The 15247-nt window shown below is 38.4% G+C and overlaps 1 protein-coding gene across 1 annotated transcript in view; it reads left to right on the top strand.

Annotated features, from left to right (window-relative positions):
* LOC149287602 (adhesion G protein-coupled receptor D2-like) overlaps positions 1 to 13218 on the top strand; it is a 65116-nt gene extending 51898 nt beyond the window's left edge. Inside the window, exons 17-21 of the mRNA XM_089492643.1 lie at positions 1006 to 1047; positions 1887 to 1940; positions 9293 to 9422; positions 10580 to 10809; positions 13126 to 13218. Coding sequence (XP_089348769.1) covers positions 1006 to 1047; positions 1887 to 1940; positions 9293 to 9422; positions 10580 to 10809; positions 13126 to 13218 — 549 coding nt within the window. The remainder of the gene's footprint in view (positions 1 to 1005; positions 1048 to 1886; positions 1941 to 9292; positions 9423 to 10579; positions 10810 to 13125) is intronic.
* The last annotated feature ends 2029 nt before the right edge of the window (positions 13219 to 15247 follow it).

Below are 15247 nucleotides of genomic sequence, written 5' to 3'. Positions count from 1 at the left end.
ACAGCTGCTTGCAATCATGAGGTCTGGGTGCTCCAGAGTGAGAAGGGCGGCCACTAGTGGTTGTAGAACAACATGAGCATAACAAAGTTTTGAATACTCCAGGCTGAGTAGGGTGAAACCTGACATGCTCTGAATGTAGAAGTATGAACAATAAAATCCCACAGTCCCTCCTAAGATCAGAAAGTTAACAGTTAACAAGCCTGTGGGGACAAATATTAACTTCTGCAATGTTGCGATCGTGTCATACACAATCACGGCATTGAAGGGGTTAATGCCTTACGATCGCTCTTAATGGAGCGTTCAGAGAGCAGGGGAGGGTTGGGGCTGGTTGACCAATGAAACCTCTGGCAGCTGGGACACAATCTCCTGTACACCGGCGATTGCAGGAAGGAGCCTTTTTGATCTCTCCTGTAGGAGTGATCAAAGGGCTCATGGGGGCTGTTTTCTGTTGTTGCTGGTCTGCAGAGCCCCATATTAACCCCTAAAATCCCACATTGAAGGGGTTAATGCTGCACATGGAGCGATCAGACAGCAGGGGAACGTTGTGGTAAATCCCCATACATATGTGGGGACCCAAGCAACAAAAAAGCCCCCTTTCCTGAAGCTGCCTTTGTTGAGCCTGCAGAATCGTTCCCATGGGAAAGATCAAAGGCTCGGGGGGCTCTGCTGGTCTGCCTAGACGCCTGGGCAGACAGCAGTTTTTTTTGCATGACGTACCAGGTACGTCTCGGAACGAATGAGCCCACTTTAGCATGACATACCTGGTACGTCACCGGACGTGAATGGGATACACATATATCTAGTACTCGCTACTACTGCCTATCCCTGCTGTGCATTTGTAAAGTTTCAGTGTGCAGTAACTTGTTCCAAATTGGCTTAGATCTGCTAGCTAATCTGATGTCAACTTAGTTTATATTGTGACTCCTACACTGATCCTGTTTATATTGGATAAACCAATATGTTGATCATCTACTAAATTCAACCTAATGTTGTTGTCTTTTGCAGGGACTGTATATATTTCTGGTCTATGCTATTTACAACAGTGAGGTAAGGCAATTCTGACTTCCGGATTACTGTTAATCTTTATCATTAACTAAACTGTAGGAAAGCTGCATTTTTGGTGATGGTAATATCAGACATTCGGTTAGTAAAACATTTGTATAGGTAAGGCAATTACTGTATGTGGCATCATAGACACAGGCATAGGTCTTGCTGCTATGAGAGTGGCAAAGCAAGTAAATCAGGGTTTCAATTATGATTCACACAACTGATGAAATTGCTTGTGCCTTAATCCTATATAAAACAACACAGCATACCTCATATTGTCTGGTGCCCATACATCTCAAATATATATATATATAGAGAGAGAACATCATTGAGTCTGTCTGGGATTACATAAAGAGAGAGAGGCAACTGATGCTTCCTAAATCCACAGAAGAACTGATGTTTGGAATAACCTACCTGCCAAGTTTCTTAAACAACTGTGTGCAAACGTACCTAGAAGAATTTAGTTGAAGGCAAGGGGGGATCACACCAAATGTTGATTTGATTTAGATTTTTCTTGTTCACTCACTGCATTTTGTTAAATGATAAAAAAATTTTACTATTAACATATCAAATTTTGAAAGCATTCTTACATTACAGCATTTGTTTGCCCAGTACCCTGTATATACAACTGCACATATAGATAATTTCTAGGTATAATTTATGGGGTAGCCTTCATACAGCAACTTTAACATAACACAAGGTCAAGGACCAAGAAAGGTGGTAGTGTGCTGTGTTTCTATATTTTCTATTCCTAGAATTAACCTCTTTCAGTTATGTTTTAACAATTTTAATCGGATAGCTATTTATGTGTTATGAATTGATTTGGATGGTGTTTGTAGGTGAGGAATGCCATACAAAGGATGAAAGAAAAGAAAAAAGCTCTGTCCTTCACGGTAAGTTTATGATTAAATATTTATCATCTCTTATGATATTATAATGCTAATACTTAGAGGTATATATCCCTTAATACCATAACGTAACACATGATGTACTATTGACAGATTTTTTGTTACAGATTTATTTACCTAAAAGACAAGATTTCATTAAAGAGCAGTTCGGATTATTAAGCAGAGAAAACCTAACAAAAATATTATTATTACTATTATTTATTCATAAAGCTCCATCCTATTTCACAATGCTGTAAAATGAAAGGGTGGGTAAATTTAAAAAGCTTTCTGACAGAACTCTTATCAGCTAAATTGGGGTTAGGGACAAACCTATCAAGGGTTCCCTGTGCTTAATTTCAGTTTGTCAGCCTAATATGCATCCCTTAGACAAATTAGTTTGAGCCATATGTATAACCCAGCAAAACCATCTGCTTAGGTATCATGGAGTGGAGGCATAATGGGGGGTTGAGATGGGATTGCTGTTACCTGGCAGTGGAAGAGGCTTACCAGGATTGGTACTGGGTGGTTTATTGTTTCATTTGTTCCTAAGTCTGATTTAAATTCTTATCTTTTCTGCAGTGTATAAAGAACCTGATTTTGTTTAGCTACACTCAGTAGTTGTCTACTTTATTGGTTAGGCTGATATCAAGTCTTTGCAAAGGAGCTATATTGTTTTTTCTGCAACTTCCCAGAACACTGGTTTCTACTCCTGAAGATTAAGTGTTTGTGCCTGGTGCTTTTTAAGACAATTCATAATGTGGATAGCACTTCTGACTTCAGACTGTAGATTGGAAAAATGGCAAATGGCAATTTAAGTGAGACCTCAAAAGATCTAATTCCAGAGGACCCCAAGTCGGAAGAATCTGATTGAACATGAATCTGTAGAATTTCTAGTCACTGTATCAACTAGATATGTGATGTTGCAATTTGCAACTGCTCTGGCCAGCTGATGATAGAGAGCCTTATGCTTGTGCATGTGATGTCATGATGTTACATGCACAGCACACAGCAGAATAGTTGACCAGGAATTTATTCCTACATGGAAGGAAAGTAGAGGATCTGGCAATGGATTCAGTGTAGGGGTCCAGGTAAGTCCCTGCAGCACCCTCCCCTCTAGAGCTCCCCTCTAGGGTTTGAGAAAAGGCATCTATGCAAGTCACAAATGTCACGAGAAGGAATCCATGAATGTTCCTCAAAGCCATAGAAATCCCAATGGAGCATGTACTGAAGAATGCCTTTATAAATCCTGGAGTCGTTTATAAATTGAACATCGTATTAATTCTTGCAATCTGCTCTCACAGTACAATAAAAGTATATGGATTGGATGGAGCACCCAGGATGTCATATGTGGGAACAAAACAGATACAACTAATAGTGTAGTATTTTGTAAACTACAACAAATGATATTAAATTTTGTGTAAAGTGCACTCACAAACACAAAGTGAGAAATTGCCTCAAAGGAAAATGATGATGAATCATACAGACCAATCTTCAGAAGTCAGAAGTGCTTTACTCTGTTAAAACAATACAATAGATATAGCTTAATATAGTACACAACAGGATATGACCTGCTCAGTTAGAAACACTCACAGGATTTCTATGAATAAAATGCTACAAATAACATGCAGAAAAGGCAGTCCACTGGAAAAAGTCTCACTAGTCCAAAACAGATCCAGGAATGCTGCTTTACAGCGCCTCAGTTGTATCGGTTTTTTTCCTCCACGGATGACATTCTGCGCCCTCCAAAATCCCTATACTTTTATTGTCTTATAAGCACCTGAGGAGTGCTAAGGAAGGCTGCGTTTGTATGTGTGGGTATTATTATTATTATTATTGTCACTGTATTTATTGAAGAGTGATACACTTGGTTGTTTTTGTTCACTCACAGTACCTGGGACAGGTACCAACGTGGTATGACGTTTTACACAGCAGAGGCTTGAGCAGGAAAACTCAAAAGGTTCTAAGAATGCATAAGGCAGAGACAGTTCATAAGTGACTGGATTGATAGGTCCCATGGTAGGAACCAATGCAATGAGAAGCTAGTTTAAAATTAGGCACAGGGAGGTGGCCAGGGACATACCTATCCTGTGACAGTAATCTACTTGAGCCTTCTATGTTTGGGATGCATTGTAAAGAATCTGTACCGATTTCCAAATTCCATCTACCATTTTTGCTCCTTATAAATTTTGCCAAAGAAAGATGGCCAAAACAATTGTTCTGATTTTCATTACTAAATAGTTGAAATCAGTGAAATCAGTAAAAGTCTTTTGCATAAGTAAACCACCAAAAAGTCCTAGAAATCAAGCCTAAAGTCGGGCTAACACAGGGTGATCTGCAGTCTTGACAATATGATTCATACAAAGAACCTCCTCTCTTTTTGTCATGGGCACAAATAATTTCCCAAGTTCTAAGCGACTTTAAATCTGGCACTGTCATATGATGCTACATTTGCCACAAGTCGGTGCCACAAGACCTGTCACTGTCCAATTGCTATTTTTGTGAAGTGAAAGCGTCTATGAGTAACAACAACTCAGCCACCAAGCAATAAGACCACACACACTAACAGAGCAACAAATGAAACACAAAGCTGGGAAGCAAGAAAAACAGAGAATCGATGCAACACTCGTAACCTTCTCTCCCACCCATAAATTCCTAAAATATACCACCAGCCTTCAAATACATAAAAATAGACACCATGCATAATATAGAATAAATATATGAACAAAAAATATTACATTAATAATCAAATAGCCAACATGGTGAATATGAATTAAACCTTTAAGGTAATAAAACCGATATAATTGCGTATATTCCATATTTTGGTAATATACCTTATATCTTATGTTGGAGAGTACAAAAGAAAGAAGATGTACAAAGGACCCTTTATAGATTTTACCCTCAGATAACAGGCTGAAGATAAACTTTCAATCACCAAGGTTTTTGAGCATTCACTCTTATTAGCTGTACAACAACTTTGGCTCTATAATGACCTAAAAATTTAAATATTATTATTATTATTTATTGTTTTATATAGCGCCATCAAATTCTGTAGCACTGTACGATGGGTAGACAGGACATAACAAGTAGCATGTAATATAACAAATTGACTAACAGAGACAACAGGTGAGCAGGGCCCTGCTCAAACGAGCTTACAATCTGTTGCCAGTTTTGCAGCAATGCAAATATTCAGCATAATTTTCGCCTTCAGTGCAACCCTAGGCCGAAACCCAGGGCAGTGCTGCCTGCTGCCCCTTCATGCTGCTGTCCTTTCCACTGGGTGTCATTATAGTCACATCCTGGTCCCCCACTTTTAAAGAAAGCCACAGAAGAAAATTAAGGAGTACTGTACGAAGCCCTCCATATTGTAAATGGGCTAGTTGAGGAGATCAGTGATCCCCCTTTTAACTGAGCCATTGAGTAGTGGAGTTACATTTACTGTTATGCGGCAGAGAGGCTGCTGCCCTCCTGGACCTTTGAATGGTCTCTTAGCCCAAGTGGTTAAAGAGACATTGATAACTCAGATTAATTTTATTTTACAGAAAACACACAGGGAGGAGGCCGCTTTTTGTTTGTTCTAATAATTCTTTTTCATGTGAGCAAGGTTTGAATTTTATTTTCTAATTGTCTGAAAACTCCAAGAGACCAAGAATTTAGTTTGAGTTGTGCTTTGTTTGTTCTTCTCTGCCTTCCTTAAAATGTAGAGTTTCTTTAAACAATCCAAAGCAAAACCATTGCTTTTATATACCTATCAAAATTTCTGTCTTGGCTAAAAATACCAAGCAACTTTGCTTGGTGTAGGTGTTTTTTTTTCTTTTAGTTTCACTCTTAGCAGAAGGGGTTAATGAAACAGGATTCATTTTAGCTGATATATAAAATGTCACACTGAAGAAGATGTCTACCATTTGTCCATTTTCTTCCCTGAAAATTGTACCTGTTTATCTGAAACCACCAAGAGACCAATCAGGATTAAGTTTGATTTTGGTGCAATTTTTGTTTTTCTCTACTAATGCTAGACTTACTTGTAACATAAAGTTAGAATGTATCTATATACGTTCTGTCATATAATTGGCTGAAAATATCAATCACCATTCATATCTACTTTTTCTCTGCATTTTATAGAATTCAGAGTTTTTTGCAACAATAAGATGCAGAACTGTTGCTGGCTTAATGATCAGAATTAATCTGCATTTTTATTTTTATTTTCCGAAATAATATAATTATTATGAAGCTAAACTTGTGTGAGGCCAATTATATTCATCTTGCTTCATTTGTTTCATTTATTAGATAAAAGTTACTTTTAAAATGAAACACTAAATGATAAATCAACATCTACAATCACATAAACACAAACATAAATCTAATTTAAGATAAAGTCACCTAAAACAGCTTTGTGCAGTGGGTGTACTTGGAAAAGCCTGTTCTTTGTAATTATGATGTATCTTTGTTTATCTAACCTCCTTTACATTTGTAAGTCAACTTTGTACCATCAGCTGTATGACGTGTGATTAATTGTACAAGGATAATCCCTATTCTTATTTACCAAAGTACATCCCTTTCTTTTTCTAAAGTAGATCATCAGTCTTAAGAAAATCACAAGATGACTTGGGTTATATGGTTAGGCTGTATATGATGTCTGCCAAAAGTTTACAGTTAGAAGAGTTAGTATTTATAGTTAAGATTAAGTAAGCTGTTGCACAATAACAGGATCAATTTTTTTTCCTCATCTGTCCTCTATGTTTAGTATCTCTACTAACAAGGGTGGCCACATTCTATAATTCAAAGGAAAGTGATGTGGCTTCAGTACTCAATAAAGCCCTGACAAACCTTTTATGTAAAAAATGTGAAACATTTCAAGTACATACATCCACATACATACAGTATTGACAGCAATATGCTTTTGCATATGTATTTTTTAAAGTTCTATATTAAGCTTTTAGCCCGTTCTATTTTATTGTCATACTATTGTTGTAAAATTGAATGACATTAAAATACACAGGGGAGTTCTGGTTCTGTTCAATGCAGTGGTCAAGTCCAGCCAACTGGCCCAGTAGTATCATGGCTGAAAACCTGGTTTTATTCTGTTCAAAACACAATTACAGAAAGTAACTACATATAAGATACACAAAAAAAGTATCTTGTCAAGGTACAAATGTTACCTAAAGTCCATGTTCATTGTAGAATTGCAAGCAAAACATACAATTAAGCTTTGCCTACTGGTCCACAAAATACATTCATAAATTGCCCTCTGTAAGTCTGCATTGAGCTTCAAACTCCCTGTTTAGCACTACAATTGCTGAACTGGATGTCATATGAAGATCCTGCATGAAGGTGCCAGCTAGTTCAACACTAACAATGACTTTCACTAGCACTTGATAGCTTTGTCCCTTATAAATTAGATTTTTCCGATAGATTTGCTGAAGTGCAAAACGTGTAAAAATCACCTGTAGAATCACGCACTACAGATTTCCAGACTGCCTCTGGAAGCCACATCAGCAAAAGTACTCTGCTTCAAAAAGGGGTTTACATGGCTTCACAGCTTCACACAAGCTGACGATCACTATGCACAATGCCAAGCGTCATCTGGGATAGTGTACAGCACATCTCCACTGGACACTGGAACAGTGGAAACATGTCCTCTGGAGTGATGTATAGCACTTCTCTGTCTTGAAGTTTGATGGATTAATCTGGCTTTGGCACAAGCCAAAAGAACGCTACCTACCGGAATGCATAGTGCCTACTGTAAAGTTTGGTGGAGTAGGGTCTAGGGCTGTTTTTCAGAGTTTGGGCTGGGCCTCCTAGTTCTAGTGAAGAGTAATGTTAATGCTACTGCATACTGTCACAATCGTTTTGATCCAAGAGTTCTCCAGCCTGAATCACCTAGCAAAGGGTTCAACCCTAAGATAAGCAGCCTGGAACTTGGATGATCCAAACACGGAGGGGTATAGGCAGATATAAGTATAGACATAGTATAGGCAGATATAAGTGGTCTCTGTGTGTAGGTAGCAAAGCACCAGTGGAGTAGCAGGATACCTGTACAGGTAATGCTACAGCTAAATGCCAGAACAGGTGCCACAGAAAGCCAGGTTAGGTGCGTAGAGCAGGTAGATATCCAGTGTCAGGTTTGGTACACTAAGAGGTTAGTCAGACAAAGCCAAGGTCGGTACACAGAGTGGGTAGCCAGAAAAGCCAGGAATAATACACAGAACAGGTCAGCAAAGTACAGGCAGGGAGTAGTCACACAAGCCAGGAATCAATTCAAACTTCAGGAACTGTTATAGCAATCTCGAGTAGCAAAGCCACACTAGGGTACCTTACATAGCAGTTCTGCACCTTTAAATCTGGCCATTCCCTTGCTGCACATCACACCAGAGTGCTGGCAATTGGGCAACATAATGGTCCACAGCAGGAACTGGAAAACTATTCAAAAAGGAAGGCAAAAACGAGGGGTGTTACCCATAATTACAAGAGGAAATTGTATAGGCTTCATTGAAGGTATTAATGAGGTATTGTTATTAGCGAATTCTGCCTATGGAAGAAGTTGTGCCCAGTCATCCTGGTAATCTCCCACAAACCGCTGGAGAAATTGTTCTAGAAACTGATTGGTACTCTTGGTGATTCCATTATCTAGGTATCAAGGTATCTGCTTTTAAATGCTTTGGTCCTGGGTGATACATAATTATGAAACTGACTCTAGACAGAAACGAAGGCCACAAAGCTTACCTAGAAATTAGACCTTTTAGCCTTGCTCAGATACACATAAATCTTATGGTCCGTAAGGATGGTGACAGGATTTCTTGTTAAATCTCGCCATTCCTGGAGAGCTATAATGATCCCCACACGTTCTCGATTGCCAAAATTGTAATAAGTCTTAGGAGGAGAGAACTTCCTAGACAAATATGCACATGGATGCATTTGAACCTGCATTGGTTAAAATGCACATGGTGTGTGTAATATTTGCCATTAAAGTAGTTAGTTGAGACCCTGTTTCCGATTTTGGTTAAATCACCAATGTCCTCTGCATCTACATTATGTTTATGTATTCTTCTCTTAGAGTAAAATTCTAATCACCATGACCTACATCCATTATGAGCCTATGGTTGTCACCTAGCCAAAAATTAGCACATTACAGGGTTTCTAAGCCAAACCATGTAGTGAAGAACAGAAAACTTTTGGTCACAGCTATTTTGGCATTGAGTGACAATGGTGTCACAAAGCTTTTTACAGTGAAAAGCAACTGAAGTAAAAGTGGTTTAGGATATGCTCTTATTAAAAATGATTATTTGTGTCTTAATTGTTCAGAGCATTTTTGTCATTTGGGGGTAGCATAATGCACTAATATTGTGACATTACTATTTTAGAATTGTTCACACCCAACAAATTACTTATCAAGCCCAAGAAGTACACTATGGGACACAGGGAAGGCAACCACCGCTTCACCATCAAGCAATATATCAGAACATCTTCCTGTCAAGAACATTGCTGGCAAAGGTAAAACTATCTCATCTGAAAAAAAAAAAGTTAACAACATCAATGAGGCCAGTCCTAATATTGAAATATCTAAAAATGTGACCCTTATCAGCTTGTGTATACCTATTTTAAAAGCAAGTATCAAAGAACGGGTGTTTTTTTGACGTTGCTACTGTAGATTCTCTGTCTGGTTTATCGGGAAGCGCAAATTGGTGCCACTTTGCAAACTTGGAATTCCTAAAGAAATACAAATGTTTCCTTTTCTGTATAAAGCTCAGTCTCTTGTGGTGTTATGCAATTATTGAGCTTTCTGTAGAAACTAGTTTGCAAATCAGTAAATATTTATCACGAAATCACAATAATGTAATTTTTCCACCATTCTAGTTTTCTTTTTTTGTTATGTGGTCATGAAAAAATGTTTTGAGTTATTTCATGATTACGCGTGAGTATCATTCACTGTGCATACTTTTCATGTGTCCTGATTTCAGAAATACCTACTTTTTAATGAATTCCCATACTTTTCCAGCCCTTATAGGGAACATACTATAAGGTGTACATTATTTTATACAAAGCTGTAGAATTTTACATTAGGTATGATGGGATTGCAACTCTAATTTTAAATAAACCAAAAATACCCTCAAAGGTATATATTTCTGTAAAGCAGACAACCCAGACTATCTTATCATTCTTCACACAGCTATTTGGCCACCAATCACTGTCAAATTGGCCGCAGAAATTATTTTTCTTTTTTTCACCAACACTTCTGTGTTGCTTAGATTTTTTTGCACAGGGTATGTGTTACGGCAGAGAAACCCGACCAAGATTGTTTAGCTGCATCTGCTGATGGAAATACCCCACATCCATATCTATCCCTTACATATATTACCCTATATGGTAGTATTTTTTATACTTATGGCTTAAGGGGTTTGGGGGTTGTGAACAGGGTTATACCTTTAAGGTATTAGGGCAATGGAATGGAATGGTGTTTCCTTTTTTTTTTTATTGTTATTATCCTTTTTATAATTGTTTTTATTTTTTTATTATGTTATCAGTGCAGCATGGTTAAAGGTCCTCTTAGGGACCTCTAAAGGTCCTTGCATTCCCCCCGCACCGATCGCACTGTGATCTCTATGCAAGTCCCCATATACTTGCACAGAGATCCCAGTGTCTGTGACCAGGGCCTCATCAGTGCGATGGGATATGCCAGCAGACAGACCCTGCAGGGGATATCTTATCCGATGACCTTCCGGTTGACGTCAGCAGTGACATGATCCGAAAGGGAATGTCTGGGAATGCCAGCGCTTGCGCCGGCAGCTATTACAGCAGATCTGTAAGCATAAAGCCAGCGATGCTCCCGTGTAGCAGCAATGATGTGTCCCTGCCATTGCAAGAAGGTCAGGACGTACCGGTACGTCCATAAGGGTTTCTTGAGATCTGTTTTATGGACGTACCGGTTCGTCCATATGGGAATGAATGGGATAATATACAGCTACCATTTCTATTATTAAACCTTTTTATGGGCCTATACATTTATTTATGTATATTGTACTAGACCACAAGGTTTCTGATGGCAGCCCTAATTTTGACTATGAAAGAGAATTTACAGAGAATTACATATAGTGTAAGCAATCTCATTCAATAATGTATATGTATGTTAACAATGCTAAGTCAGATATTTCCATAAAACTATGTATATTAAGTCATATAGTAATCGTATGACTTTATTTCTCTTTCAGGAAATATAGTTGTTAAACATCCAGTGAACATTTCCTCTATTATGCCATCTGACAAAACAGTAAGTATTAAGGTTGTCAACTGATGTTATTTTTTCTTTGTTTATAGCCATAGTTTGTCTAGTGCAAACTTTGCTTAAGGATTAAAAGCAAAATGCATCTGCAATCCGTATAACACATGTGGCTGATGTGAGGGATTTTATCTCCTTCAATGCCAGGGGTATTTGGTACTTGAAGTCCCAGAGCAATAAATTGGTTCAGCCATTATTCCCCTTTCCTGTGAACAGTGCACCCATGTAAACTATATATAGTTTTCTCAAGGAGAGATAGCACTTTCTTTTGATACCAAAGGTAAAAACTTTTCACATATTTTCCCATCTGAATCCTTAGTGAAATTGACAGAAAATACCATCAAAATGTATCAGTTCATTTCTGTGTTGATTGGGATTTTTGGCACAGGGTATGTGTTATGAGAGAAATTAGCCTCACTTGTTCAGCTACATCTCCAAATTATGGAAATACCCCACATGAATAGGATTTTTGGATATTACAGGGCATAAGTAGGAACATGCAAGTTTCCGATTTCAATCATGAGATTTTCACATTTTGCCTTAGTGACTCTATGTCTCATTTGGGTCTGTTTAGCACCCCCTCAAAAACCACCCTATAAAACCATATATTGCTGTAAAGCAGACACCCCAAGAGTATTTGGAAACAGTATTTTCACACAACTATTTCAATACCATTCACTGCCAAAGTTCGTTGTAGGAATAATTTCCTGCACATGTTGTAGCAACATGTCTGTGTTGCATAGGTTACATGTTATGGCAGAGAAATTCAGCCAAAATTGTTAAGCAGCATCCCGTACAGCACATACATGTTGAACATGGTAACCTGGGTGAGGCAAATGGCCACCTTTTTGTTACCATGTCTTGGTCTTTCTCAACACCAGGAACGGCTGTAGACACTGATCAGAAATATCTACACTCACAATGTTCCTGTTGTACTTGGTGATGCACTGAGGTTTGAGCACCTGTGCATCACCTTGCCTACATACACTGACAGGTACCCCTCTATCATTGTGTATAGTGGAGAGGATATACATGTCCTTCTTGTCAGTGTACCTGAGGGCCAACAGCTCGTTATTGCGCAACTTCTTGGGAAAACCTTTACGTTTTTTCCTCACCATATACTGGGGTCTCTCCTAAAATTTTAAAGTATGTTCCAGCCATTCAGATTAGCAGTATTCAAATCGTGTGATGATATATACCATATCTAGTTTCATTTGAGGCACTTGGACTTTGGTAGTCTCTATGTGAGCAATAGTTATTTACACATTTCTTTTGTTTTTAATCTGTAATAACCCTACACCAGTTTACTCACCGGTACCTGAGTTTTATTAGTACATATGCCTAGCATAACAAAATATTACAAGGTATTTTCTATCAACATGGATACAGCTGGCATCCCCACACCCACAATAAACTGGGAATCTGGTAATTTATCTAAAGCATTGGCAGAAGTTCAGATAACACGAAGATCTCATGTTCAGCAGAGTGACGCTGAAAAATGCAATTAGTTTCTACTATGGGTTGAAAAGGGCAGATACATTTTCAATACATGTGCCTTACCAGCAGACGGTGCTATGTCATCAAATCAGATTAAGACCATTTTGAAGCATAGGTCGAGCCCACAGCAAGCATGATATTTGCACGATACCAGTTTCATGTTTCAAGTACAGAAGGCTCAGGAACCCTTTGAGCAGTTTTTGACAGACTTGCGGCTCCTTGCTCGGGACTGCAGTGATGAGATGACCGCATTGTCTTTGGCATACACTCACCAAGGGTAAGAGAGAAATTGCTAAATGTTGGGTCTGAGTTAAAGCTGGAAAAAGCGATGGAGATGGACAGCAACCGGTATTCTTCTACGTGCAACTTAAGGACCACTCATTCCACAGATGGTATTGGGTACTTTTCTTTGCTGTACCCTAGATGCTAGAACTTGCTATTGGGCTATTAAGCTCGCTGAAGGATCCTCCAAACTCACTACTTTCCACACAGTCTTTGGACGATACAGGGGTATGAAGCGTAATTTGCACCGCAGAAGTCAGTTACTTTAGGCATCTCTGCACAATTGATGGAATAAAACCCAATCCTACTAAAATCACTGCTGTGAAAAACATGGAGCCACCAAGAGACAAAGGTGAACCTGAAACAATAGAAGGCATTATCAATTACCTTTCAAAATTTCCACGCAAACTTTCTGACGTCACCTCACTGTTGCAATAACGTCTAAAGGAATCAAGCAAATTTGTTTGGGACACACAGCAAGACTAAGCTTTCAACAAAATAAAAGAGCTGCTCACATGTACTTAAAAAATAACTAAAACTTCAGGCCAATTTCTAATCCAAACACAGACAAGACCTATTTGTCCTAGCTTGTATAATAACTGCTGGTGTGGAACCATGTCAAATGCTTTTGCGAAATCTAAATGGACAACATCTACAGCAACACCCTGATCTATACATTTACTCCCATAAAATGCAATTAAATTGGTCTGACATGATCTGTTCTTCACAAAACCGTGTTGACTCCTACTGATGATATCATTGTTCACAATATATTCCTGTATGCCATCTCTTAATAAACTCTCAATTTCCCCACCACAGATGTTAAGCTTACAGTACTGTAGTTCCCAGGCTCAGATTTGGAACCTTTTTTAACTCCTTAATGACAAAGCCCGTACATGTACGGGCTGCTGTTAAATAGCTGCATTTTCGCCGCGATCAGCGGCTTTGCAGCATCCACGGAAGCCTCACACATATAATATGTGTAGGAGCATGAAATGAGAAAGAAGAAGCTTAACAGCAACACTGAAAAATGTTATAAGAGCCATTGTCCCACAATATACTACGAGTAAGAAACAGCCTTGTCATTAAGGGGTTAAAAATGGGAACCACATCAGCTTTCCACCAAAAACAGTGGTCTGGCTATTTCTTGACCAAGTTCCCGTAGTATACTCAGGTGTATCCCATCTGGCCCTGGAGCTTTTTCTACTTTAAGTTTACTTAAATGTTTAAAGACCTTATCTTGAGTCAGCCATTCCCATGATTGATTTAAGGTTTCTGTAGTGCTGAATTGCCTATTTAGTAGTACTATCAGCAGGTATACAAAGGAAAAAAAAGCATTTAGTATTGCTGCCTTTTCTTGATCCTCACTAATTAACTTACCATCTCCAGATTTCAAAACACCTACATTATCACTCCTAAATTTTGTGGCATTAATGCACTTAAAAAATCTTTTTGGATTTGTTTTGCTCTCTTGGCTATCATCTTCTCATTGTTCAATTTAGCCAGTCTAATAGCCCTTTTGGTAAAATATTAATAAAAAATGAGTCCTATTTAGTGAGGAAATACCTATTTTCAAATGGATCTGAGATTAGGGGTTGTTGTTTTATTTAGGGATGCACTGATAGCATTCTTTTAAGTAAAAGGCTTTGTCAGCTGGTGTCCATGAAAAGCAGAATAAAGGAGAGGACAATGAGACTTGGGTCCCATATCAGTAACCCATAATCTTTAGAACCGACCCTGTCTGTCTGCACAATGGTACCCTGCAAATGTTTTCTACACACCCCTTCTACTGTGCCAAGATGTTATGGCAACTTCTCCATGCTAAGAATGTGTGCAAAATTAACTGCAGGGTCAAATATGGCACATGTCAATGTAAAACAAATACAAGCAAAACCTGGCAAACAACTTCAAACTCTCACCATAATCATTTACACAAAACTGTCCTAATTCAGGGTTCCCAGGCAGCTACCTGGGGCAATCCTGTGTTCATTTGTTTATATATTGTAATACTGTCACCTGTGTTTCTCTTGCCAGGAAAAGAGCATGTCCTTGGCATTTGGCTGGGCGGAACCTTATATTTTGGGGATTGCTGTGTCGATAAAACATTAGTCTTTTTTTAAGCTGTTAAGTAAGTTTCACATGTTCAGTGTGAGTAATTTTGCAATAAGAGGCAGGGACAGGTTTGGGAAGATTAGTTTATCATCAACAGAAGCTTCGCTGTAATCCTTCTGATTATTTCAAATCAAGGATTGTTTAAAAACCG

The sequence above is a fragment of the Sceloporus occidentalis genome, unplaced genomic scaffold (genome assembly GCF_023333645.1).
Source record: "Sceloporus occidentalis isolate IW3139 unplaced genomic scaffold, rSceOcc1.0.p SCAF_58, whole genome shotgun sequence".
In the NCBI taxonomy this organism is placed as follows: domain Eukaryota; kingdom Metazoa; phylum Chordata; class Lepidosauria; order Squamata; family Phrynosomatidae; genus Sceloporus; species Sceloporus occidentalis.
Note: the sequence above shows the minus strand (reverse complement) of the source record. Positions and strands in the feature narration are given on the sequence as shown.